The following is a 27,572-nucleotide window of genomic DNA, read 5'->3' as shown; positions in this document are numbered from 1 at the left end:
CTTTCATAGTTTGTATGCAAACAGCTGAAGGGAGAGAGATGAAGCATTGACCAGAGGAATTTGGTCAGAATGAGTGCCAATTTTCCCTTTCCTATTAGGATTTTGTGTACCACATTACTATGCATAGATAATAGTTGGTAAAGATTAAATTACATGAGATTTACCATCTCTAAGGTTTTCTTACCTTTTTATTATCTGGGAAGGAGGCAGAAATTGAAGGAACCAAAGGCAATGAACTGTTCTTTTTTAAAATCTATATATAAAATTTTATGTATTTTGTTGTTGTTCAGGATATACATAGAAGACATACAGCAATTCAGCAGTTTCTGCATGTACCACTTAATAACATTGATTAAGCATTCTCACCTTCCTTTTCTGAGTTGTTCCTTCCCCATGAGCATAAATTTACTGCCACCTAAGGTTCCTATCTGGGAGCTCTGGTGGCATAATGCCTAAGACATTTGACTGCTAACCAGAAGGCTGCCAGTTCAAACCCACCAGCCACTCCTCGGAAGGAAGACTGGGCAACTTACTTCCGTGGAGATACTGCCTCGGAAACGCAAGGAGGGGTCACTATGAGTCGAAATCAATTTGATATCAGTGAATTTGGTTTTTGTTGGGAGGTTCTTGTCTAATCTTTTTAGTTGCTGTTATCAGTTTGATCCCATATAGATAGTTCTCAAAAGAGCATAGAGCTCAAGGCAGATATTTTTTACTAATTGAGCTAAACTCTTGTTTGGTTTTAAGAAGACTACAGGATATATTTTTGGTTTAAGGGTTAAAGATTATCTCAGGGTAATAGTTTCAGGGTTCATCCAACTTTCATGGCTCCAGAAAGGCTGGAGTCCATCAGAATTTGAAATTCTGTTCTGCATTTCCCCTCTTTTGATTAGGATTCTTGTACGGGATCTTTGATCAAAGTATTCAGCAGTGGTATCCAGGTCATTCATGGAGTCAATTAGCTACATATTCCATATCCTCCTCCTATTCCTGTTCTCCTTCTTCCTCTCAGTATACTTTTCTTGACTTTGGCCAGCACCCGACCTTTCTAAACATAAATCTGGGTTATTTGATGGCATCTTGTCTTAGTTAACTATTACTCCTGTAACAGAAATTACACAAGTGACTTAAAGAACAGAAGTTTATTTTTTCATAGTTCAGGAGGCTAGAAGTCTGAGTTCAAAGTGTGGCTCTAGTGGAAGGTCTTTCCTGGCCTCTTCTACCTCTAGAAGCTGCCAGAAATTGTGGGCATTTGTGAGCTTGATGACACATCTGTCTTTTCCCTGTGTATGTCTTTGAGTGTATTTTGTACTTTTTATAATTTAGAAGTGATTATGTTTAGAACGCACCTTATTCTGATATGACCTCATTAACGTAACAGGAAAAACTTCTGCTTCCAAATGGTCATATTTACAGGTAAAGGTATCCCTCATTTTTCAAAAGTTCACTTTATGCTATTTCACTTTTATGAAAGATCTGCATTAGTACTGTTTTGCTAATTGAAAGAAACTCAATGGGGATTTTTACTTCTTTGAAAAAAGGTGAAAAATGAAACTAGCATCCAGACTTTGTTTTGCAGCAAGCTAGTAAAGCAGCAGCTTGTACCCTGAGCAGCGAAAGTGCCATTGCCAAACTCCTTCCTTGGAAACTATATTCAGCATCTTAGCATCAAGCTACCATAGCTTTGAGTTGTGTCTGTGAACACTATAAACTGCCATCAAGTCAGTTTCTACCCCAAGCGACCCCCATTGGGTTTCTGAGGCAGTAAATCTTTATGGAAGTAGATTGCCCCATCTTCCTTCCATGAATTGGCTGGTGAGTTTGAACCGCCGACCTTCTGATTAGCAGTCAAAATGCCTTAGACCTCCTTGTGAACAATAAATGTTAGTGTTATTTTAGGTTAATGTGTTATTTGATATGATTTGGTAGGTTATTTTTGGGGTCTGGAACTGCTCACAATTTTTTCCCGTATAATTGAATGGTAATTGCTTGTTCGTTTTTCACCATTTCAGCTTCCAAAAGGTTTCATAGGAATGCTTTACTTTTGGATATTAGGGGAAACTTGTATAGGTTAGGATTTTAACACATATTTTGGGTGGACACAATTCAGTCCATAACAGGATTCTTCAGTAAAAATAGTCTGACCCTAGTGAGAAGAACCTGCTGACTACTGTTTTCTTCCTAGAATGCTTGACTTAGATCTGGTGGTGCGAGATGACAATGGGAACATCTTGGACCCAGATGAAACCAGCACTGTTGCCCTCTTCAAGGCCCATGAAATGGCCTCAAGAAGGATTGAGGAAAAGATCCAAGAAGAAAAGGTATGTTTTTTCAAATGTACAATGTACACACTTTGGCTACTGAGTTCCATTTTTTTGCTTTTGTTTTTAATGAGAGAAAAGAATTTATTCATAATAGGCAGAAGTGTTGTTTAGAAAATAACATTCCTATCTTCATGTTAAAAATGAAACAACAAAAAGAATGAAGTAGCTATACATGTTCTGATGTGGAAAGCTTGGTTTACAAAGATATGTATTAAGTGAAAAAAGAGCAAGATACAGAACAGTGCATAAAATGCTAGTTGTATTTTTAAAGATAATATAAATACATCTGTGCTTGCATACTTATAGACTAACCTTGGAATGATAGATGAGGAACTGATAATAGTAGATGTCTCTGGAAAGGAGAACTGAGTGGGAGAGAAACTTTGATACTTTCTGTGTTTGGAGCATGTATTACAATTTCCAAAAGAAATTAAAAAATAAAGTATTTGAAATATTTTTATATAAGTAATTGGACACTAAAAATTAGAAAGGTAGAAAAGTACTGTACTACCCAGACCCAACCATATGAATATTTTGATACATTTTCTCAAGTCTTTCTGTGTTGATGTTGACTGAATGTTTCTGTTTATTTTCTTTAGTCTATAATATTTTTTAAAAATTTTAAATTATTATTTCTTTAGTACAATTGTGATAATTAATTATATTTCTGAATGTCATGGAAAACCATGCCTGAAGATGAAACCTTTCTAGTGGAATATGTTGTTTCTAATTAGAGTTATTCCCATAAAAAGGGATAATAAATTATAATTTATTTGTGCTTTTGAGTTTCATCCAGATCTGAGTTTCTTTGTGAAAGACAACTTCTTGAAGTTACTAAAATAGTGAGTTACTACCTTCAGGCAACATTTATTGAATTACCTAGGTTCAAGACCCTTAACAGAACAGTCTTGAGCATCTAAGTAGTCGTGATTATATTTTGCTTACTTGATCATTTTTCCACTTACATACATTTTCTTCCCAGTGAGTGCTTCTCTTCTTGGGTGGTAATCATATTTGTCCTCCATTTGCAGGCTTAATTTCTTTGCTAGTCTTTCCTGTTTGCTGAAACCAAGATGCTGTTTTTTCTTGTTCTCTGTGTTCAGTCAATTTTGCAGAACATGGACTTGCGGGGCCAGTCGATCTTCAGTACAGTTCATACCTATGGGCTCTATGTGAACTTCAAGAACTTTGTCTGCAACATTGGGGAAGACGCAGAGCTGTTCATGGCCCTCTATGACCCAGACCACTCCACTTTCATCAGGTAGTGGCCCCCAGATCATTTGCTGTTGACCTTGCAAAACTACCCACCCTAACTTACCTCTGCTCAAGGAGTTCTTTACCAAGTTTGAGAAGGGAAGCTAGAGAAGCGGGGGAGAATTTCTAGGCAGTGAAAACTAAAATCCTGTGGGATATTAAGCCTTTACGTAATGCTGTTGAAACAGTAAGAAACTATACCAGTTGCCATTGAGTCATTTCTGACTCATGATGACCCAGTGTGTTACAGAGCAGAACTGTGCTCCATAGGGTTTTCAATAGCTGATTTTTCAGAAGTAGGTTGCCAGGCCTTTCTTCCAAGGTACTGAGTGATCTTGAATTACCAACCTTTTGGTTAGCAGCCAAGCTTTTAACAGTTGGCACCACGTTAAGCCATCAGGTTGATTACAACTCATGGTGACTCCATGAGTTCAAACTGCCAACCTTTAGGTTAGGTTAGTAGAGAAGCACAAATCCTTTTATGCCACCTAGGAACTCTACAGGGAATGATTGCCATAGAGTGGTGCTACTTTTGAGAAGCTAAGAAAATGTAAATTTATTTTTGAGAAGATGGTTTAAAGTAATTACTGAAAAATTGCTTATTTTTAAAACAGAAGTTTCATTTGATCGTGAGTATATGTGTTTTAGGGGATCAATTCAGAATGATTATAAGATTAATTAAAAAAAATTTAAATAATTTTGTAGTGTTAACATACAATAAACTACACATATTTGAAGAGTACGTTTTGATACAGAGATATTTGTGAAACCATCACCATAATCAAGATAATAAACATATCTATCACTTTCAGAGTTTCTTGTGCCTCTTTGTGAATGCCTTTTGGCTCTTGTGAAAAGTGTTGCAGCGAACAGTGGTGTACAGGTTTCTGTTTCCAGTCCTGCTTTCACTTCTAGGCATATAACTAGGATTGGGATTGCTGGGTCACATGATAGTTTTATGTTCAACTTTTTCAGGTGCCACTAAGCTATTTTCTTAAGATTAAATTCTTGATTCAGCGAAGTAGGATCTTTTTAAAAAAGGATTTGAGATGAAAAAATCAACCCCAGAGAGTAGAATCCAGTAAGATCTTCTTTGTCTGTGCCCCATCTTAAGCAGTGTTTTTCCCATATTGTACATGCCTCATGGAGTTGGGCTGCAGCAGGTACCTATTCCAAGCCAGGAGACCAGTGAGTGGCTAGTAGTCATTTCCATGGTTTCAGTTCCTGCCACTGCTACACTCATACCTGGCTGTTGAATTGAACCAAGTATTTCTTGTATTGCTTTTCAATTTATACTGAAGGCAGCGTCAAGTCCCCAGTTAGCCTGTCATTAGGAATAATTTTTTTTTTTTCTCTTTGCCAGTGAGAACTATCTGATTCGTTGGGGCAGTAATGGGATGCCCAAGGAAATAGAGAAGCTTAATAATCTTCAAGCAGTCTTTACTGTAAGTCCTACCTTATAGTTTTATAATTTCTTAGTTTTATAATATTAGTGGATGAACATGATAAATATATAGAAAACATAAACAATTAAAAGATGAAAATAAATACCATCATACTTGCACTATTAAGAATAACCCACTCATTTATTTGCTGACTAATTATTGAGCTCTGCTTTGGGTGCCAGGCACAGGTCTAGGTACTTGAGATGCATCAGTGATCAAATCAAACAAAAATCCCTGTTCTCGTGGCTCTTATGTCCTAGTTAGGGAAAGATAGGTAATAAACAATAATCAGATAAATAAGTAAATTACATGGAATATTAAAAGTGGTTTGGAGGAATTGAGAGTTTCTAGGCTGGGGTAGAGTTGCAGTTTTAAATAGATTGGTAAGGAAGAGTTGTTTGAGCAAGAACTTGAAGTTGAGAGACTTAGCTATACAGATACAGGCATGTCTTGGAGATATTACAGGTTCACTTATAGATCACCACAATAAAGCAAATATCACAATAAAGTGAGTCACATTAATTTTTTTGTTTCCCAGTGCATATAAAAGTTATGTTTACACTATACCTCTATACAGTAGTTTATCAAAGGAACTCTTGTAGCATACATTTGGATGCTAAAGAAAAATTTGGCAATTTGAACCCACCAGCCACTCTGCAGCAGAAAGATGAGGCAGTCTGCTTCTGTAAACATTTCTAGCCTTGGAAACCCTATGGGGCAGTTCTACTCTGTCCTAAAAAGGGTCGCTGTGAGTCAGAATCAACTCAATGGCAGTGGGTTTGATTTGGGTTGTGGTAGTTTTTTAAGTGTGCAGTGTTGTTAGGTGCTGTTAAGGCAGTTCCAACTCATGGTGTGACCCTATTCACAACAGAATAAATGCCTGGTGGGGTGCCATCCTCACAATCTTGCTATGAGACCATTGTTGAAGCCATTGTGTCAGTCCATCTTGTTAAGGGTCTTCCCCTTTCTTGCTGACCCTCTGCTCTACCAAGTATGATATTCTTCTCCAGGGATTGGTCCTTCTGACAGCATGAGCAGAGTATGAGAGATGAAGTCTGGCCATTCTTGCTTCTGAGGAAGATTCCAGCTGTACTTCTTTAAGATAAATTTGTTCATTCTCTGGCAGTGCATGGTGTATATAGTATTCTTTGCCAACATCACAATTCAAATGCATCAATTCTTCTTCAGTTTTCCTTCTTCATTGTCCAGCTTTCATATGCATATGAGGCTATAGAAAATATCATAACTTAGGTCAAGTGCACCTTAGTCTTAAAGTGACATTGTTGCTCTTAAACACTTTAAAGAGGTATTTTGCAGCAGATGTCCCATGCAATATGACGTCTGACTTCTTGACCACTGCTTCCATGGGCATTGATTGTGGAGCCAAGGAAAATGAAATCCCTGACAACTTACCTTTTTTCCATTTATCGTGATGTTGTTTATTGGTCCACTGTGCAACAGCATTGTGAAAAATGTTGTGAGAATTACCAAAATGTGACACAGAGACACAAAGTCAGCACATGCTGTTGGAAAAATGGTACTGATAGCCTTGCTGTACACAAGGTTGCCACAGGCTTGTAATTTGTAAAACAAAACAAAACAAAAACCCCAGCAGTATCTGTGAAGCTTAATAGAGAAGTGCAATAAAACAAAGCATCTGGGGAAAGAGCATTCTGAATTGAGGCTGCAGTTGGAGCAAAGGTGTGGTCTAGATTTTTTTCTTTGTGTGCTTATATTTTAATGCATTTTCCCTCTGTTTCTACCCCTTCTCCAAAGTAGAAGGAGTGCTGCTATAATGAATGAAGAGCAAGGAAATATTGGAGGCTATAGTTGAGAGTGTGCCGTGATGTTCTTTCCCTTGGGCCAGGAACTCTTTTAGGATTCTCTTTGTAATGGCGTTAGAGCTTTAGAAGCCTGGAGTGAGCAGGTTTCACCAGCTGCCAGTTGAACCTAGGAGGTACTCTCTTTTCTCTCTGAATCCACACTTATGTTTTATCTCCTTATGCCTCTAAGGAAAAGAGAGTCTGAGGTAAAGCACTAAAGGAAGTGATAGGTAGGAGTGACTCCTCAAACTTTATTCTTTTTCAAATTGCTTTTCCTTATAAAGTTAAAATCACCTTGCCAATTCCTATGAAAAATACTGTTGGGATTTTGATAGAGATTGTGCAGAATGTATAGATCAAACTTTGGGGATTTGATATTTTAAAGAATACTAAGTCATCCAATCAATGAACATGATATTTCTCCATTGATTTAGATTTTCTTTCATATTTCTCAGAAGCATTTGTTAGATCTCAGTCTTCTTTCATGTATTTAAAAAATTATTTCCAAATATTTTGTTAGTGTGAAAAATATTTTTTATTTTCCATTTGTTTGCTGTGAGTATCCAAAAAAACCCAAACTCACTGACATGGAGTCGGATCTGAATCACAGCGACCCCTCCTTGGGTTTCCAAGACAATATCACTACGGAAGTAGATTGTCCAACCTTCCTTCTGAGGTGGTTGTTGTTGTTATTTGCCCTCGAGTCGGACCCGACTCATAGCGACCCCTCCTTGGGTTTCTGAGGCAGTATCACTATGGAAGTAGATTGCCCAGTCTTCCGAGAAGTGGCTGGTGGGTTTGAACCTCCAGCCTTCTGATTAGCAGTCAAGTGCCTCAGATACTAAGCTACCAGAGCTCCCTCCTTCTGAGGAGTGGTATAGAAATACAATATGCTTAGAAACCAACAACAGAATAATTAGAAAAATACCAATTGTTGGAAGTTAATGTATTTGTTAAACAATTACATTGATTGAAACAGGCTTATTTTTATTCCACGTATAGCTGACCCACAGAACGGTCTTGCTCTGGTTATTGTCCCAGTGCTTGATCCATGGATATCTTCTAGAAACCTCCTTCGCCTCAACTCAGAATATTTCCTCAGTTCTAAGATATGTCATCATCTTTTTTTTTTCTAAAATCAAAAGGCATTTATCAATTTGTACATTAAATATATTAACAAGCTATTAGGGTTAGTCTTTTGTCCATCTTTTAATCAATACCATTTAGAATAGCTGCAAATAATTATCCTGCTATCTCCTCCCAACTCCTGCTCCACTCCTCAAATTAGGATCATCTCGTATATAGATTTCATTTCTAGCCTTTTCAATTAAATACAATGTGGTAAACATTTCCTTGGTCATTAAATATTTCGAAACTTTGAAAATGATTGCATATGATTAGTGATAAAAATAAGCCATAATTTGTTTAACCAATCATCTGAAGTCCTTATTTTTCTATTAACAGAAGCCTTGCAAAACTTCAAGTAAAAGATTAGGGTCAATGTTATTATAATTGGTATATGTTCCATAGGGTTTTCAATGGACACTCATTGTTGCTGGGTTATAGGTGATGGATTTGGAATGATTATTTAAAAAGTAGTAATTGAGTCAGTAAAAGAGGTCTTGGATAGCTACTTCATAAAAGAGTTTAAGATGTAATTAATAGTATTATTTTTTGTAATTAATTATTTCTGATGCTAATGGGAATGTGAACTGATTCATGGGTTTACTCACCCATCCTTAATACAACCTACTGCAGGAGCTCTGTGGCATACTGTCTAAGGCATTTGACTGCTAACCAGTAGGCTGGAAGTTTAAACTCACCAGCCAATCCATGGAAGGAAGACTGGGCAATCTACTTCTGTAAAGATTTATCCCCTTGGAAACCCAAAGGGGGTCACCATGAGTCTGAATTGACTCAATGGCAGTGAGTTTGTAGAAAATTACTGCAAAACAAATAGACATTTCACCTTACACAAGTCTCATTATTCAACATCTGGATCTCTCAGTGGATACCACTCATAATGACAGATGAGTATTTCAGAAGGTGTTCCATGTTATAATTGTCTCATAGGGTTGTTTGGAATGCATGGTCATGCAGATACCTATTACACGTCAATGTCAACTAAGTTTTTACTTCATTTGACACTGAAATGCATCCTGTTCTATGATAGGACTTAGCAGGATATAAAGTAGCAACAATAAGTGTCCTGATTTTAAACACCCTACTTAAACTCACCTACTTTGTTCTTGCTGTCAGAAGGAACCATTTTCTGGAGAAGGATGTCATGCTTGGTGAAGTGGAGGATCAATGAAAAAGGGGAAGCTCCTCAACAAGATGGATTGACACAGTGACTACAGCAATGGGCTCAGATATAGCAAAGATTGTGGGACTAACACAGGACTGGGCACTGTTTTGTTCTGCTATATATGGGGTCGCTATGAGTCAGAGATGACTCAACAGCACCTAACAATGATAACAACTTAAATTTATAAACCAGAGACTTTAAGTTGAATATGATATAATTTTTAAATTCAATATAGGAACTGGAGAATAAAAAAAAGTGCCTTTTTTATGAATACAAGATAATTTTCTCTGATACCCTAATAATTCTTGAATGGGCATCGAGAAGAAGGGAGTCCTTGATGGTATTTCAGCATTAGGAAATAAGCTCTGAATGGTGTTTCATTGTAGAGTGAAAAGAGAAGAAGAATGATATTGATTGGATATTTCAGCTTAACCTCCCCATTTCTCTTCTCTGTTTGCCTCTTTAGGACCTCAGCAGCTCTGACCTCATCCGACCTCGCATCAGCCTGGTGTGCCAGATTGTCCGGGTGGGCCACATGGAACTTAAGGAAGGCAAAAAGCATACCTGTGGACTTCGAAGACCTTTTGGAGTAGCAGGTACAGGAAAGGCAGGGAGATGGTCAAAAACAGGTCATGTTTCACTGTCAATGCCAGGCATAAGGAATTTATTGCCATGGATTGTCAGTTATCTTGTCTTGGGTTATTTGTCGCCATCTGGACACTCTGCATGGTCCTTAAGCACTTAGCTACTAACTGAAAGATGGGCAGTTTGAATCCACCTAGGAAGAAAGGCCTGGCAGTCTACTTCTGAAAGATCATAGGCATTGAAAGCTCTGGGGATTGCAGTTTTACTCTGAAACGCATGAACGCATGGAATTGAGGTTGCCACTGAGTCAACATCAACTCAGGCAGCTGTTTCTGTTTTTTTTTTTTTTTTAATATTTTAATCTACACCTAAACCTCTTTCCTTTCTCTCTTAGAGTCTAGCAGACTGTCTTGTACTCAGCAGGACTGCAGTAAAGCCTCATTTGTGACTGTTGCCACCCTCCTGCCTATGGCTGCATATTGATTTTAGTGGAATAAAATATTACCTTGAAAGTGGTTTGTTTAGGAAATTTATTCTTCAAAGGCAATGTTATTTTTGTAAGGATTCTTAAAGAGAATGCTTTGCTTAAATTAAACCTCAGAACATTCAGTGAGCCCCCTATGTAGTCTTTTGTAGTTTCTTAAGTTGAAGAAACAGATTTTTGCTCTTGCATTAACATTTTGGTCCCCACATTTGAAAGCTGTCTATGGAATGTTGTAGTTCTGCTCGTGGACACTCCATGTATTCAGGGTAACGTAGATATTGATGACCTCTGTGTCACTTTGGACAGCCTTTGAGCTGCCATGCGCTGCACTGTGCTGCTCAAGGTCTGCCAGTCTGTGACTAGAGGGCAGGCATTATTTCTTTATAGGGATTTGGAATGGAATCTTAGAAAAGACAAGGCAGCCATGGCCTAGTACTGTTTACTATCTATATAGCAATCTTGTTATTGTTTCCACAAAGAAATTGAGGTATACCCAAAGCCAGTGTCCTTCGAAATAGGCCATAGAAACTCAAGCATCAGCTTTGAGACTTTTGCTTGCTTTTCTTTTTCATGGTGTGTGTGTGTGTGTGTGTGAGTTGGCATTTGTTGAGTGTGGTAGCAATGAAAAGGAGACCAATTTACTCTGAGCCTTGCTGCAGAGTGTCAGTAGAGGTTAGGAATAACTAGATGATGGCATTGACAAACGAACTTCCTATTTTGGGAGGTCAAATAAAAGTGTTGCAGTATTTTTTCCTACACTTTTTGTAGAGTACTGTTAAGGACTAACAGCAACTTGAATGTCATGCTCTACTTTCTACAGCTTCCTTTCACCAACATTACTATCTCCCCTACTATTACTTATGTTGTTTGGGTTCCCTTGAGAAGATATTTCTCCCTTATCCTTCGTTTTTCATTTGAGAATTTGACTCGTATGTCAGTGTTTCTTTTAATCTGCATATATACAGGGCAATGGGTTGTTGATGTGTTTCATGGCTGGATTGTCGTTTATTAAGGGGATCAATCACATTTGCCATGGGCCTTGTCTAATCTCAACAGCTTGATAGCAGCTGCTCATTAGTTCTGTAGGCTTCATGGTTAAGTGGATTGGCTCTGTTGCCACTGTTAGGTTTATACCCTGGCTCTACCATGGAAAACTTCTGACCTTGGGCAAGTTATTTAACTTTTTGTGCCTCAGTCTCCTCATCTCTTAAAGTAGAGCTAATAATAATATCTATGTGTATGAGTTAATATAGTGAAACCTGTGAGAGCCATAACTCAACAAGATTGCCCTGCTTTTCTGGGTCTCTCAAGTGTTTCTCCTTTGACAGAGTGAAATCTTAGCACTTTTCTGTTGCTCATTTTAGTGGAAAATATTTTAATTTTCCTTCTCTGACAGGTTTTCCGCTTACACAGGTTCCAGCTTTCACAGGTTTTAGTGTAATTGCAGTAGGATTACAACAGTGCCTTATTAAGTGCTCCTCTTAGGTCTAGAGACATAAAGCACTCTGTAAACTTGTATTCTGTGCTGCTTTGCCCTGGCTTCCCTTCATTTCATCCCCAAGCTACAACTCCACTGTAAGTTGATTCTGACATAAGTCAAATACGTCTTTTTTTTTTTAGGTTTCATTATTACTGCCTCTTATTGGGAGCTCTGGTGGCATAGTGCCGAAGGCATTTGACTGCTAACCAGAAGGCTGGTGGTTCAAACCCGCCAGCCACTCCTTGGAAGGAAGATTGGGCAATCTACTAATGTAGTGATACTGCCTCAGAAACTAAGGAGGGGTCACTATGAGTTATCAGGATCTTTACAAATTGGGTCTGTCTTTGGGGGTTGGAAACATTACATATAAACATCTGTGAGTGAGCATCTTAGAATGATGACATCAGCAAATTAAACACTGCAACATTCTAAATAGTAAAAAACAGACGGTAGTTAAGTGCAGTTCTTCATAACTCAAATGCATTGTAAGTTGGGGACTGTGGAAACCAGGTGAGCATGTGTCAAATAAAAGAGACAGTTGCCCACTTCAAGTCTTGAGTTTCTCTCCCAGGTCTTTAATTTTATTGACATCTCTGCCAAAATATGTGTTCTCCGTGGCTTTGAATGAAGGCTGACGAAAAAGTATTACCAGTCTCAAGTTTCTCAAGAACTTAGCAACTTGTGAGCAGTCTCTTAGCGTTTCTGAAAGGGTAGTCTGCAGGTTTGATCTGAGAAAATTCAAAGCCCTTTTGGAGCCTCTGATGAACTGCTCCTCTGCTGCACAGGTACACTGGGAATCATCGCTGGCATAGAAATAAGAGTAACCTCATGCTTCATATCTTTCTTACTCTCGTGGTCTATGTGTACTGATACCGTCTTTTTCCATAGTAGCCTACTGAGGCATGAAGCAGTTAGTTCCTTTAATTAAGCTTATCTTTTTCTTAGTGATGGATATTACTGATATCATACATGGGAAGGTGGACGATGAAGAAAAGCAGCATTTTATTCCCTTTCAACAGTAAGTACTTGGCATTTGTCCTGGGTGACTTGAGACCTTTATTAGCTGTTTGAATGGTTTGCTAACATAGACCCAGGTGCTAAGAATCATTTTCTTAGTTAGGGAATGGAAACTTTAAAACTGGAAAATTGTCAGATAAGAGTTTGACAGAAAACTTCATTCAGAGTTCTTTGTATTGGACTCTAAGTTAAGAGACTCTAACTGACATTTCTTGTCGATAGAAATGACCAAAGGAATATGAAAATAAGGGGCCAATCTTTGTCTGCACTGGGAACCAGAGAGTGGTGCTAAGTAAGGGTTGGAAATATACACAGTGTGTCTGCACATTTTGGAAGAGGGATGGAACAGGGGTCATATGGATGAGGGAGAAAACAAGGAATCATACAGGGTAGGACTGTGCTATCAAACTGTAATGTGCATACAGATCACCCTGGGATTGTGTTAGAATGCAAAATTTGATTCATTAGGTCTGGGGTCTGCATCTTAACAAGCTCCCAGGTTATGATGGTACTGGTTCAGAGACCACACTTTCAGTAGCAAGGTTTAGGAGGTAGAGTGTAGGGCTGACTAGCCTGTGGGTTTCCATAAGTGAAGGGAAAGGCAGCCTGAGAGTATGTGGAAGGATCATTCCACAGAGCTCCTCTAAGACCCGCAAATCTAAATCCCAGTAACTTTAAAGAAATGCCTGTGTGAACTGGACTGTAGCAGTCATAGTCCACTTACTCTGAGCACAGGGTGGCAGGCTAGGTGAGACTGGTGTCCTTGCTGTAACTGACTCCTAACTTCTGTCAGTTAGACAAGTCCATTGTCTCAGTTAAGTTGAAGCTGCCATAACAAATGAGTAAAATAAACCAATAATTCCAGAAATAGGCCCAAAGACATTTGAGTTCATATATGATTTTTTTAAAAAATAATATTACAAATCACTGGAGAAGGATAAATTATATATACAAATTAGCTAATCTTTAAGAAAACATAAGTTAGAGCCTATCTTACAGTTTACGTAGTTTTGGTATAATTCCAAATGATTAAAGATAAGAGCTAAAATCTTAAAATACCATATGGGAATAGAAGTTTTCTACTTTTATTTGGAATATTGGTGTGTGGGGAGGCCTTTCTGAGCCAGATACCAAAGATTTAACAAAAAGGAAAAATTGTTAGGCTTAACCATTTTAAATTTTAAACTTAGAGAAAAGAGTTAATAAGATATTTTTAATATGTATGAACAAGGATGAGAATTATTAATATGCAAAGAATTTCTAGAAATTCAGTAAATGGAAATTTACATAACCACACAAAGAAATGGCCTATAAATTCATGAGAATCAATGAAATGGAAACTAAAACAAGGTTCAGTTTTTGGCTTGACCACATTTCAGAAATATGTAAGATTCCAGGGTTTGGGTGGATGCAGGAAACTGGCATACATTGCTTATCAGGAGATACCAAACCCACTGCCATCACTGCCGCTATATACTAAACACCTTAAAATTTAGATTTTTCAAGGAACACACAGTCCATGTTACATAATGAACAGTAATTATTTCTGTTGATGAAGCAACAGGTGATTTTGCTCTTTTTGTCTATCTCTATTTTCTTCAACAAATATGTATATGTATTTTTTATAGAATTTTAGTTAAAATATTAAAAATTCTAGTATTTCAAATTTAAGTCTAGCACCTTTACTGAAAGGTAACTTTCTAAATATGATAATACAGGTAACAATTATATATAGTACTCTGCCTTTCATCCAGAGGCTGCCATTAATTATTTTTAAAATATATAGTTGTGTAGTCTCCTCTCACCCATATACTGACCCTCTAAGAATATGGTCAGATAGATAAATATTTTCTATAACTTGGTTGCTAATAGGAATTTTGAGGTAAGTCGTATGTCCATGAAAGCTGCTTCGATTGCGTACATGCACACATTTGTTTTCATCATTGAGATCAATTTCTTTCTTTAGTTCTGTGCTTCTCTGTGTAATTTCTGAGCCCCACTTATCCTTCAGTGGCCATGTTGAAACTGTGAGCCCTGGGATTGGTTCCCCTATAAGCAGTACATGTTTGTGTTTCTGAGGATCCCAGTCCCAATCTGATTACCACTCACTGCACCAACTACTGTGAAGTGTTCATAATACAAATTGCAGCCTCTGGCGTTTAACTCCTAAAATTTATGGCATATGCTTTCACAAGCTACCTCAAAAGCTTTATGTTGTTGTTGTTGTTATGTGCCGTCGAGTCAAACCCGACTCATCCTTGGGTTTCCGAGGCAGTATCACTATGGAAGTAGGATTGCCCAACCTTCCTTCCGAGGAGTGGCTGGTGGGTTTGAACCGCCAGCCGTCTGGTTAGCAGGCAAGTGTCTTAGCCACTATGCTACCAGAACTCCTCAAAAGCTTTATAGTATATTACAATAGGAAGGTTTTATGTGTGTATTCTACTGATCACCTTGAGAGACTCATTTGGGAAAAAAAAAAAAAAAAAAAAACACCCACTCAGTGTAGCAATCACAGCTTTCAAAATAACATAATTGCAGTATATTTTCCCTGTGTTGTCAGAAGATAAAAGAGCTCTGGTTGCACAGTAGTTAAAGCATTCGACTGCTAACCAAAAGGTTGGTGGTTCGAACCTATCAGCCACTCCATGGAAGAAAGATTTACAGCTTTGGAAATCCTATGTGGCGGTTCTAATCTGTCCTAAAGGGTCACTGTGAGTCAGAACCAACTCAGTGGCAGTGGGTTTAGTTTTGGATTTGGTCAGAGTAGAGACCTGAACCCTGTAGAGAAATTTGGAATATGTAGTGGGGAAGAGAACAAAACCAGAGCAAAGAAGACTGGAAACTGTTGTACTGCATCAGGCTTATATGCAATTACTGATAGCATTTCTGTTGTCAATAGAATGGAGGTTGTGCTTAGTTCATTGAACACAGTGTATGATCCTGAACCTGATGTGATAACAGAAGTGAAATTTGTTTGCTGATGCTTGATTTACTTCAATCCTAAATGTCTTCTGTCATCACATGGGATTCTAAGAACAAGTCTTTCAAACACAGCTGCGTACATATTTCTCTCATAGAGTGTTGATGCTGGATGGGAGCCTTAGAAAGCATATGATCCAAGCCCATCTCCTTACAGATGGGGAAACTGAGGCCCAGAGAGAAGACTTTCACAGAACCAGAGGGCAGGTCCCCTGCCCTTCCTTAGCCCTGTCAATTCTGTTAGAGCAGTCTCTCTTACATCATAAAGAGCATCAGGTATTGCCTGTGCCTCACCCTCAGTTTTGTTTGTTTTTGTTTGCTCTGAGTCGATTCCAAGATGAATCAATATGTAAGATAGGCAGATGTTTAAGGTAGAACATAGAGGAAGAAAGAGCCCTTTGGTTAGGAGTGTTTGGCATTATGTTTCCAAATGTGCTATAGTCTTCTGCTTCCTCACAACCCCCTTTAAAACTCTCTTTTCTATCTTTCCCAGAATTGCAATGGAAACCTATATCCGACAGAGGCAGCTAATCATGTCACCCTTGATAACATCCCATGTGATTGGGGAGAATGAGCCACTCACTTCAGTCTTGAATAAAGTGATAGCAGCAAAGGAAGTGAATCACAAAGGACAAGGTACACAGCCCTATGGACTAAGCTGGGAAGGGGCTTCGGTGGGAGTGTGGTCTGGGTGGAAGTATTTAATCACATTTCTTTATAAGAAAGACTGGTAGCCTAGAGCCTAAGGCACTTGACTGCTAACTAGAAGGCTGGAAGTTCAAACCCACCAGCCACTCCTCGGATGGAAGGTTGGGCAATCTACTTCCGTAATGATACTGCCTCAGAAGCCCAAGGAGGGGTCACTATGAATCGGGTGCAACTCGATGGCAAATAACAACAACAACAACAATGAGTCCTTGAACTCCTGGCCTTCCATAATCTTTCTCTGATGCAAAACAGTCCCTGCTGTGGACTGCCCACCTCAATCTCTTGCTTAAAGGTATTTAATAGTGAAAAGCAGTGAGAGTGCACTCAGAAGTGAGTTGGATCACAGTTGTATTTTGTAAATTCTGTGCAACAAACTTTTACCCCAGGAGTCTTTTCTTATGTGGTGGCGTAGTGCCTAAGGCATTGGACTGCTAACAGAAGGCTGGTGGTTCAAATCCACCAGCTGCTCCTTGGAAGGAAGATTGGGCAATCTACTTCCGTAGAGATACCACCTCGGAAACCTAACGAGGGGTGGGGTCACTGTGAGTTGAATCGACTCGACGGCAGTGAGTTTGGTTTCAGTTTTTGGTACCTTCTCATTGCTGAATCTGGGTTTATGCACACAGAAAAAGAGTTTGGGGGATAATTATCTACTATCCTCTGACTGGTTTATCCCATTACATTTCCTAAAATAGAGAAGAAAAAGAGCAAAGTGATATGAATGAATATGTATTCATAGAAAATAATGGCTATCCAATTTATTTTTAGCTGTTTTAAGTACCACCATACAGCCTTTTAAGGAGCTCTGGTGGCATCATGCCTAAGACATTTGACTGCTAACCATGAGGTTGGTGGTTCAAATCCACCAGCCACTCCACCAAAGGAAGACTGGGCAATCTACTTCCCTAAAGATTTACTGCCTTGGAAACCCAAAGTGGGGGTCACTATGAGTCAAAATTGACTCGATGGAAGTGAGTTTGGTTTGGTTATACAGCCTCTTACTGACACAGTTTTAACTATAAGTTCAAGATAGTGAAATTATGTTTTAAATTCAAATAATAAGGAAAGAAATTTTAAGTTTAAAATTCAAATATTAAGATGATGACTCTTTTTTGGATATTTTGAGGATGCGGTCACTTTTTTTTCACTACTCAGTGTTTCCCATGTATTCACAATTACCCTGAATGGGAAGGACATGTGAGGAATCATAAAAGAATCTTAAAACAAGTATCTAAATATGTTTTTCTTCTTTTGGAACTTATAACCTAAGGATGTAATTTTAGTTAGATTAAAAATGCTTACATTAGATTGCTGTATATGTATAGTTTTTCTTTTTTAATAAAGTTTTTAAATGTGCCATCTCTTAACTTCCACTTAACAGGAAAGCAAGTGCTTTTCAGATGTATTTATATTCTTCTTGTCATATTTAGGACACATATTTTTCCAATTTTTTAATTTACCAAATATTTATAAGCTTCTTGTGCTTTATAATTTGTCTTTTTCCTATCCTATATTTTATGAATATTTTCATGTTTTTATTCTAATAGGTATAAATTCTTTATGTAATAAAGAGTAATATTTTTCTTTCATAAATTCTTATTTCTTCATTTTGTACTATAACTTGCATGTATTATGCATATCAAAACTTATAGTTTGTATATAGCTAATTCTTTTACTTTGTAATTTCATCATTTTATTTCTATACTTAGAAAGAGTCTTTCTCTGATTTAATAGCTATACACATATTTTTTTCTTTTAATTTCCTATTTCTGTTTCTATTAATTTTATTATATTAGGAATTTGTTTTATTGAAATGTGAGGTGAGAGATGAAGTCTATTCTGTTTGAATTAGCAATGTAATTATCCCAGCACATTTATGGAATTACTGTTTCTTATTTCATGATTTGTTATGTCTCCTTTGTTGTTGTTGTTATGTGCCGTCGAGTCAAACCCGACTCATAGCGACCCCTCCTTGGGTTTCCGAGGCAGTATCACTACAGAAGTAGGATTGCCCAACCTTCCTTCCGAGGAGTGGCTGGTGGGTTTGAACCGCCAGCTGTCTGGTTAGCAGGCAAGTGTCTTAGCCACTATGCTACCAGAGCTCCCTACCATATATTAAATTAGTGTATGTTACAGTGTTAAGTATTTAATCACATTGTTTCTGTTCATTTGCATACCTTTTCTATGACTAGTATCACACACATTATTATAACTTTATAATCCATTTTGATATCTGGTAAGGGTTATCCTTCCTTTTTTCCCCTAAAATTTTTTGACTGTTCACTCTTTTCATATTGAAAGGAGTGTCATTAACATAAGAAGAATTTAAATCTTTATAATTAGGTACTTTTAATCATTATACAACTCATATATATTTCTCAACATTTGTGTGTGGGTTTTTTTAATATATCTCATACAGCAAACTAAAAGTTTATCTTTCATTTCTTTAAAGGACTTTGGGTGTCCTTGAAGCTAATGCCAGGTGACCTGACACAGGTTCAGAAGAATTTTTCACACTTGGTTGACAGATCAACATCAATAGCCCGAAAAATGGGCTTTCCTGAGATAATCCTACCAGGTAACCACTTTGCTTGACTCACCTATTCTGCTTCCTCTACGTCTCCGTCCTTGCAACACTTATTTCTAACAGGACAATTGAGACAACATATATCTATAAGATTTATGTTGTTATTTGCATTTACTGGAACCAAGACAGTAGGAGATACAAATAGGGTAGTAGTACCCTAAATGCTACCCAGCCATAGATGTGCATTTAAATGCAAATACATGCATTTAAATGTAACTCAAAATTTTCTGTTCACTCTCTCTTCCTTTGTATCCTGCACAAACCCCTTCCAAATGTTTCCTTAGACCTTTTGTTAAGAAGAGCTAATGATAGCGCAGGGTTCTCTGCCCCTGAGACTAATTTACTCCATTTGCATGTGCCTTTTCCCATTATTACATCACTAGCATTATGTGCTCCTTTTGAGGAAACCCCAGAGTGGTGCATGCTTGGTTCAGTAACAGCTGGACCTTCTGCTCCAGTTCCTAAAGTTCCAACTGTGTTCTTGGCTCTCCCTATTCTTGTGATGACAAGAATATAAACATTCTGCAGTTTCTTACTTTAGTTTCATCTTTTTTTTTTTTCCACAACATCTTGGTGATCTGCATATGTATTCTCTTGAATTCTGTGCATTCAATCATTTAATTTCTTAACCTCTGTAATAGTGAAGGGAAATTATAGGCAACACCAAATGAAAATCCTTATCAAGAGATCATTAGCCACATTTTTAAACCCTTGGGAGAAATTTTGTCAGTGGAATTGCAGGGTCAATTCTGGGTTTTCATATAAATTATCAATTTGTTCATCACAAAAAGGTTGTATTAAGATTTCAAACTACAATATATGAACAAGCCTCATTTTCTTTACCCTCTCCAACTGTGGGTTGTAACTTAATTTTTTTCCAATTGAGTAAGGGATTAAAATGATACAGTAATCTAAATATATAGCCCTACTTATTTTACAGTGTGGTAAGGTTTTAACTTTTACACTGAGAAGCAATTTAGTATAATACATATTTTGGAGTCATTTTCACATTATGGAGTTTTCCCATACAAGAACTTGATTTGCCATTCATTTTTTCCAGGTTTCTTTTATGTCCCTAAGTAAAATATAAACTTTTTCTTTGCTATGGGGACTAGACATTTATTAATTAATTAATTTTTAAATTTTTTGACTGGTTACAAAAACATCACAAGCAATAATTCTTTTGGTACTGGTAAAAACAATTAAGCTCATCTGAATAAACATAAAGGACTGTGGACTTGCAGAAATAATATCTATCTTGTCAGATTGTTATGAAGATTAAGTTAATGCATGTAAGTTTTTGAACAGTGTCAGACACATAGTGTTGTTGTTAGGTGCCATCCAGTCATCTCCAACTCATAGTGACCCTATGTACAGCAGAATAAAACATTGCCCAGTCCTGTGCCAGCCCCAAGATCCTTGCTATACCTGGACCCATTGTTGTAGCCACCGTGTCAGACCATCTTGTTGAGGGCCCTACCGTTTCTCGTTGACCCTCTGCTTTACCAAGCATGATATCCTTCCCAGGGAATGGTCCCTTCTGATGACAAGACCAAAATAGTTGAGACAAAGTCTGGCCATTCTCATTTCCCAGGAGTGTTCCAGCTGCACTTCTTCCAGGACAGATTTGTTAGTTCTTTTAGTGATCCATGGTACCTTTAGCATTCTTCTCCAACACCACAACTCAAAACTATCGACTCTTCTTTGGTCTTCCTTATTCATTGTCCAGTTCTCACATGCATATGAGGTGATTGAAAATAACCATGGTTTGTGTCAGGCACACCTTAGTCCTCAAGGAGGTATCTTTGCTCTTCAGCACTTGAAAGAAGTCTTTTGCAGCAGATTGACCCAATGCTATACATTGACTGCTGCTTCCATTGGTGTTGATTGTAGAACCAAATAATATGAAGTCTTTGACAACTTCAACTTTTTCTCCATTTATCATGGTGCTGCTTATTGGTCCAGTCGTGAGGATTTTTGCTTTCTTTTGAACACATTCTTGCTGTTGTTCTTATGTGCCATCGAGTTGGACCCTACTCATAGCTACTTCTCCTTGGGTTTCCAAGGTGGTATCACTACGGAAATAGATTGCCTATGCTAAGTATCTAAAGCATGTGACTGCTAATCAGAAGGTTGACGGTTCAAACCCCAGCCACTCTTTGGAAGGAAGTTTGGGCAATCTACTTCCATAGGGATACCACCTCAGAAACCCAAGGAGGGGTCACTATGAGTTGAGTCTGACCCGATGGCTGTGAGCACTAAACATTAGCCTTCATTATTATCAGAAGAGATAAAATATCACATTCTCTAAGACATTATTGAAAAAACTGTGTCACTATAACATAGTAAATATATATTGTGTACTTACTACACTGTGAAAATAAATAAATAAAACATAAAAATATATATTGTATACTTACTGTTAGACAACAGTTATTGATAAATTGCAAAGCATTATTATTAAAAAGAGTCATTTCAAAAGAAAAACTATACTTCAACAAAATCTTGGTAGGTATGGAAAGGTAGAATCAGGTAAGCTGAAGAGAACTAAAGAGAGCACTACCTGTAAAAGACTTTTTCTGTATGAATAGTTCATTATAATTTCAAACTATTTCATATTTTACATACATTTTATATCATCACATCCTGCAACTTAGAAATGACATCTCTCAGCAACACTCAGGACGGTTTTTTATGTTGTAGGAGATGTTCGGAACGATATTTATGTCACCCTGATCCATGGAGAGTTTGACAAAGGGAAAAAGAAGACACCAAAGAATGTGGAGGTGACCATGTCTGTATATGATGAGGACGGCAAGCTCTTAGAGGTATGCGGCATCGCCTGGAAATATTGCGGCTGTCAGATACTTCTGTACAATAGCAGACGATGTTTGATCAGTTATAATTTTTCTCTAAGTTAGGTGTGTAGTTCATAAGGAAAATAAAAGAAACTTGTTAAATTTGTGATTCGCAATTACTTGTTTTGCTAATATCCCCGTTTAGATTCTTATTTTCACATTTCTTCTATGTTAAGAAATATCTCAGGCTACTAATAATTTCATGTATAAGCTATGATGTGGAGGTTCTTTATCATTTTCAAGTTATTTAGCCACTGCCCAGCCTGCTAAGATCCTCCAGGTCTTGAGTGAAGAGATATGAGTGCACATGAGGTAGTTGAAGGCATGTTTCCTTCTCCTGGGAAAAAAGAACCATGGGAGATATGCCCACTATAGAACTGTTAAACTGGAAGAGACCTTGGTTAAAGATCAACTATCACTGCTTTTTTATTTTAATAATCGGGAAACTCCAGCCTAAAAAAGATTGGTTATTTTCTCCAGACAGCACAGGAGTTGATGGCAGAATCCCCTCACCTGTAGTATTCTGTTCGTATATAGAAGAAATAAGTATTGACTTCTGACATCAAAGAGGAGGATAGAAAGGGGATGAGTACAGAAGGCCTCCATTGCTTCATCTGAAATCTTCCTTCTCTTATAATAGGCAAAGTTAGCTGCTTTGGAATCCAGGAATCAAGCCCTTAGTTCAATAAACCTCACTGAGTGCCTTCTTGCATAGGTAGTTAAGGAGCACGATTAAGTGCACATCCCTTCACTGTTCTCAAGGATTTTATAATCTTTGAAGGAAGCACAGCCAAACAATTGACTAAATCAAGTTGTATTCTGTGTTACAGGGGTAAGCAGAATGCTTTGGGCTTCAGCAGGGAGTGATATATGGTGCTGTTGTATTGGAGCCCTGAGCCCCATGAACTCATTCCAAATACGCTTCTCCTAGTTGGTTATATCCTAGATTTTTAAAACTAGCTTGGAAATGTCCCCCAAGGTTTTATTCTCCTGAACTAAGTAGTGCATTACTAGGATAAGATCCAGCCTTTAGTTTGAGTTAACATGCTGTAGCTATATACCACATCCTCAGAGCAGAATGTAATCAGGAGGAAGTCATTTTCCTCAAATAGTGGTATGTCTGCACATATGGTACACCCCCCAGTCACAATACTGCACCTCTGTTGCCCAAGAGAGAATAGAAGAAGAAAGACAAAGGAGAATGTGTAGCTGAGGATAAGAGAGGATGAAATAATTTGGTGCCATAATATGGTGTTGGGTCTGTTCACTGCTGTCAGGGTTATAGAGATAGACCCTCAGATAAAATTGTAGAATATTGATCTTACTCTACTCTTCACCCTTGACTTGACTTAGCTTATGTGGGCCAGTGTCAGGCATGTGCATGACATGTGAAGTGCTCTTACTCTTAATATTATCTCCTACTAATTTTTTTATTCTCTTCCAAAGAAAGCAATTCATCCTGGTGCTGGATATGAAGGAATTTCAGAGTACAAGTCAGTAGTCTACTACCAAGTCAAGCAGCCCTGTTGGTATGAGACGGTTAAGGTGAGACTGTACCATTTGCAGCTCCTGCCGAATGATAAACCTCTTTGAGATCCTTACCTTGCTTTTATCCACCAGCATTTCTACTTCATCCTGAAGTTCTAGATAGGTTGTCTATATTGTCCACTAAGAAATGTTTTGATAATGATAATTCTGTGTAAGAGCAACTTATCTTGAATAAACTCAGAGAATAAACATTTTCATTCATAAATTTGTGGGGATTTAAATAGAGAAACTCGTAGCTGTAATGATGTAACTAGGCTGCCACGATAGTCTATAACCAAATGGAAGATTTTACACTCTGTTGCACTCTGAAAATAATTTCCTAACATTTTTTTCTTCTTGGCCTCTCACCAAGTTTTCTGAGCTTTTTTCTGAGTTAAATGTGTATGACAAATTTCACAGTGCTTTTCAGACCTGTCATCTCATTTGTTCTTCACAGTAGCCTTGTGACTATAATAAGCTATTGTAATGTCTGCTTTCTGAGTAGGCAGCTAAGACTCACAGAAGTTAAGTGACTTCCTAACAACCTATAGCTACTTGCTGCCAGAGCCTACACTAGAGCCCACTTCTTCTGAACCCAGGTTCCATCAGCTCTTTCTGATTGTTAGTCATATGAGCTCTTCATAGAAATTTCATAAAAATGGCATTAATACTTCAATTCAAAATCCAAACCCAAACTGGTGTATCAGTCAATCCATTTGAAAAAATTTTGTATGCTTTATATGTTTTAAATTATGCTATTTATACAGTTTTATACCTTGCTTTTTTAAATCTCAACGTATTAAAAGTTCATCAGAATCATATTTTTAAATAATCTCTTAATATTCTACTATATATAATCATGCCAAAATGTATTTAACTATTCTGCCTAAGGCACTTGACTGCTAACCAGGAAGCTGGCAGTTCAAACCCACCAGCCACTCCTCGGAAGGAAGATGGGGCAATCTGCTTCCGTAGTGATACTGCCTCAGAAACACAAGGAGAGGTCGCTATAAATCGGGTCCAACTTGACGGCACATAACAACAACAATGCATCGTGGATTTTTCACTTTTTCATTGCCCCATGATCCTATTTTACCCTGCTTCCTTTATACACACAAGCAGCAAAAATTTTCCTTAGTATTTTATCAAAAAACTTCCTGTTTTGTCTTTTCTTTCATTTATAACAGGGTGATCTACTTCTATTAAGATTTACAGCCTTGGAAACCCAATGGGGGGGTGTCACTGTAAGTGAGAAAAGACTCAATGGCAATGAGGTGTTTTTTTTTTTTTTTTTTTTTTTTTTTCCTATTATAAAGCCAGTTGCCATCACTTCTGACTCATAGTGACCCCCTGTGTCCAAAGTAGAATTGTGCTCCAAAGGGTTTTCAGTGGCTGACTTTTTGGAAGTAGATTATCAGGTCTTTGTCCTAAGGTGCCTCTGGGTAGACTCGAACCAACAACCTTTCAGTTAGCAATTGAGTACATTATCCATTTGCACCACCCAAGGACTCCTATTATAACTCAAAACTCACTGTTTTCGAGTCGGTTCCATCTCATAGCAACCCCTCCTTGGATTTCTGAGGCGGTATCTCTACAGAAATAGATTGCCCAGTTTTCCTTCTGAGGAGTGGCTGGTGGGTTTGAGCCACCAGCCTTCTGGTTAGCAGTCAAATGCCTTCTATTATAGACTCCAAGTATTACCATATCAGTATTACCATATCAGTATACTCCTTGCAGTCTGAAAGGTTCCATATAAACCACAAAGTATCAATTTTTTTCTCTCAGAAATATTTTCTGGTTCATACAGAAGAAAATTCTAGAAACTTGTAATGTCTCCATACTGAGAATCTATGAATAAAGAGTGAAGACAATCTTTTGAGGTTGTTTTGGTTTGAAAATAGCAAAATCTCCTTTGAATGAAATATTATGCCAAATATTACTCTATAGAAAGTTTGTGCTGTATTGAAATTCTAAAACTGAACCTAATTCTCTAAAATTAACTAGGAGTATTAAGTACTGTATAAATATAAACTATTAAATTCTTTATAATTATGCAGGTATCCATTGCTATAGAAGAGGTCACACGCTGCCATATAAGATTCACATTCCGACATAGGTCATCACAAGAATGTAAGTATTAGGAGGTCTCTTACATAGTTCCATAGATAAATATTTATTTACTCTTGCTTACAATGCTTTCTGGAGTCTAGAGAACAAGATCCTTGGAATCTACATAGCTGGCAGTTTCATTTTAGAATTCACTAGTGCTAAGGAAGTCAGATAATGAATTTTGTTGGGCTTCCAAGTTCTGTATTATCACCTTGTATCAGAATTCTCTCAAAATGCATTCTGTAGAATATTAAAGTTCGATAAATGCTTATAGGTACTCTGTGAGAAAAGGAGTTCCAACAACAACAACAACTCAAGTAAGTGTGATAAACACTACATATTAGATCTCCCTGTTCAACATTCACTGTGCATGTTGCCATATTGCTGAGAAGTCCTATGTCAAGAAAAATTTTTAACTTCTCTTTAATCTCTTATCCCCCAAATTATTTAACAACAGACTCATATTTTTCCATGAAAGAGCTGTATCAAGTCTTAGATCACAGTTTATGAAACACTGCTCTAAAGTGTGGATAGCAAAGAAAATTGATTATTTTCAGATCGATCATAAAATTTCTGGAAGTAACTTTATTCTCATTCAGCACTGAATAAAAATTTAAACCATTATTCCAAAACGTATTAATTGAACACCACCTACATTCTAGGCTGCAGGCTACGTCTTGGGTCTATGACAGCAAATAGGATGCCACCATCCTATTTACCCTGAAGAACCTCTGTGGTCTAGTTAGGAAGACAGACAAGAGTGGTGTGATACATGCCACTGGGGAGAGCTCGGAGTTGTTAGGGAGCACAGAGCAGGAGTTCCTCACCCGGGCCAGGGAGGTTTATGTGTGTGATGGTCCACTTTTAAGTTGAGACTTGAAGGTGAGTGCACGTTTGCCCCACAGAGGATGACGTTGAAGAAATGTATTTGATGAACCAAACTGAGTTCAATGTGGCTGAAATGGGAGCAGTGGTAGCAAAAATAATAATAGGTTGAAATATATGAAATTACATTTATGTAGGTCACAATAGTCAGATATCAGCAATTTCCTGTTTCTACAAAACACTAATCTAGCATTTATTGACCCATTAGTTCATACCAGACACTGTGTGAAGCTCTAATTATACACTATCTTCTTATGTACCCATGATAATCTTATAATATACATCCTAATTTTATATGTTCTGAGGAACAGAGAGATTAAATCATTGCTCAAGGTCACGGAGGTAGTAAGTGATGGAGAGCCTGGATTGACAGCTGGGCATTCAAGATGAAGGTTCTTTTGAGCTGCATTGCAGAGGAAGACATTAAAAAGTGTTTTGGAGGGTTTTTTTTTTGGAGTGGTGGGGGTGGGGGTGGAGTACATACTCATAACAGCTCTATTTATAATACCTCCAAATTGAAATAGCCCACATGGCCATCAAGAGGAGAATGGATAAACCAGTTGTAATAGAAACATACAGTGTATCCGTCTCAGCCAGTGTGGGCATACACCCGAGTCACAACAGACCTTAGAGCTGTGTCTGTGGTGAGAACAGGCCATAGGCTAGCCCAGTCAGAGATGCCCAGGCAGATGCATGGTAAGCACAGCGGTCGACATCTGAGGACCAGGAGGGAGAGCTCTGCGTCCCTGTGAGGCTAGACTTTCTCTCAGAATGCTACAGGATCATGTATTTACTTCTCCTGGTACTTGAACTACATCTTTAAGAGGAACAGGAGAGGGGAAACCTTGAGTGGTGTCAGAAACCCTGGAGTGCTGATACTTTCAAGTTTTAAAACAGTAGAAATTGAGATTAGAAAGTCTTGAAGCAGGGCAATTGGCATTATTAGATTTGATTTTGGAAAACTCACTCTGGCTACAGTGTGGAGAAAGTGTTGCATTGGATAAGACTAAGCAGACTAGGGGCCGGAAGAGCAGGAGAAAGGGGATAAAAGCCAGGAACCCGGACAGAAGAGCAGTCAGCCCCAGGGTTACAGGTGAGGAGAGACAACTCAGAGATGCCTGAAGTAGCAAGCGGGAAGAGCAGGAGAAAGGGGATTAAAAGCCAGGAAGCCAGAGAGAAGAGCAATCAGCCCAAGGTAT

At 37.9% G+C, this 27,572-nt stretch overlaps 1 protein-coding gene across 1 annotated transcript in view; it reads left to right on the top strand.

Annotated features, from left to right (window-relative positions):
- The window catches only part of DOCK5 (dedicator of cytokinesis 5), a 210,921-nt gene that overhangs the window by 45,910 nt on the left and 137,439 nt on the right, over positions 1-27,572 (top strand). The window contains exons 6-15 of the mRNA XM_007938781.1: positions 2,186-2,321; positions 3,428-3,585; positions 4,942-5,023; positions 9,621-9,750; positions 12,649-12,721; positions 16,193-16,335; positions 18,860-18,985; positions 21,698-21,822; positions 23,299-23,397; positions 25,437-25,509. Coding sequence (XP_007936972.1) covers positions 2,186-2,321; positions 3,428-3,585; positions 4,942-5,023; positions 9,621-9,750; positions 12,649-12,721; positions 16,193-16,335; positions 18,860-18,985; positions 21,698-21,822; positions 23,299-23,397; positions 25,437-25,509 — 1,145 coding nt within the window. The remainder of the gene's footprint in view (positions 1-2,185; positions 2,322-3,427; positions 3,586-4,941; positions 5,024-9,620; positions 9,751-12,648; positions 12,722-16,192; positions 16,336-18,859; positions 18,986-21,697; positions 21,823-23,298; positions 23,398-25,436; positions 25,510-27,572) is intronic.

Source organism: Orycteropus afer, unplaced genomic scaffold (genome assembly GCF_000298275.1).
Source record: "Orycteropus afer afer isolate SDZICR_OR568_19922 unplaced genomic scaffold, OryAfe1.0 scaffold00053, whole genome shotgun sequence".
NCBI classification, from domain to species: domain Eukaryota; kingdom Metazoa; phylum Chordata; class Mammalia; order Tubulidentata; family Orycteropodidae; genus Orycteropus; species Orycteropus afer.
Note: the sequence above shows the minus strand (reverse complement) of the source record. Positions and strands in the feature narration are given on the sequence as shown.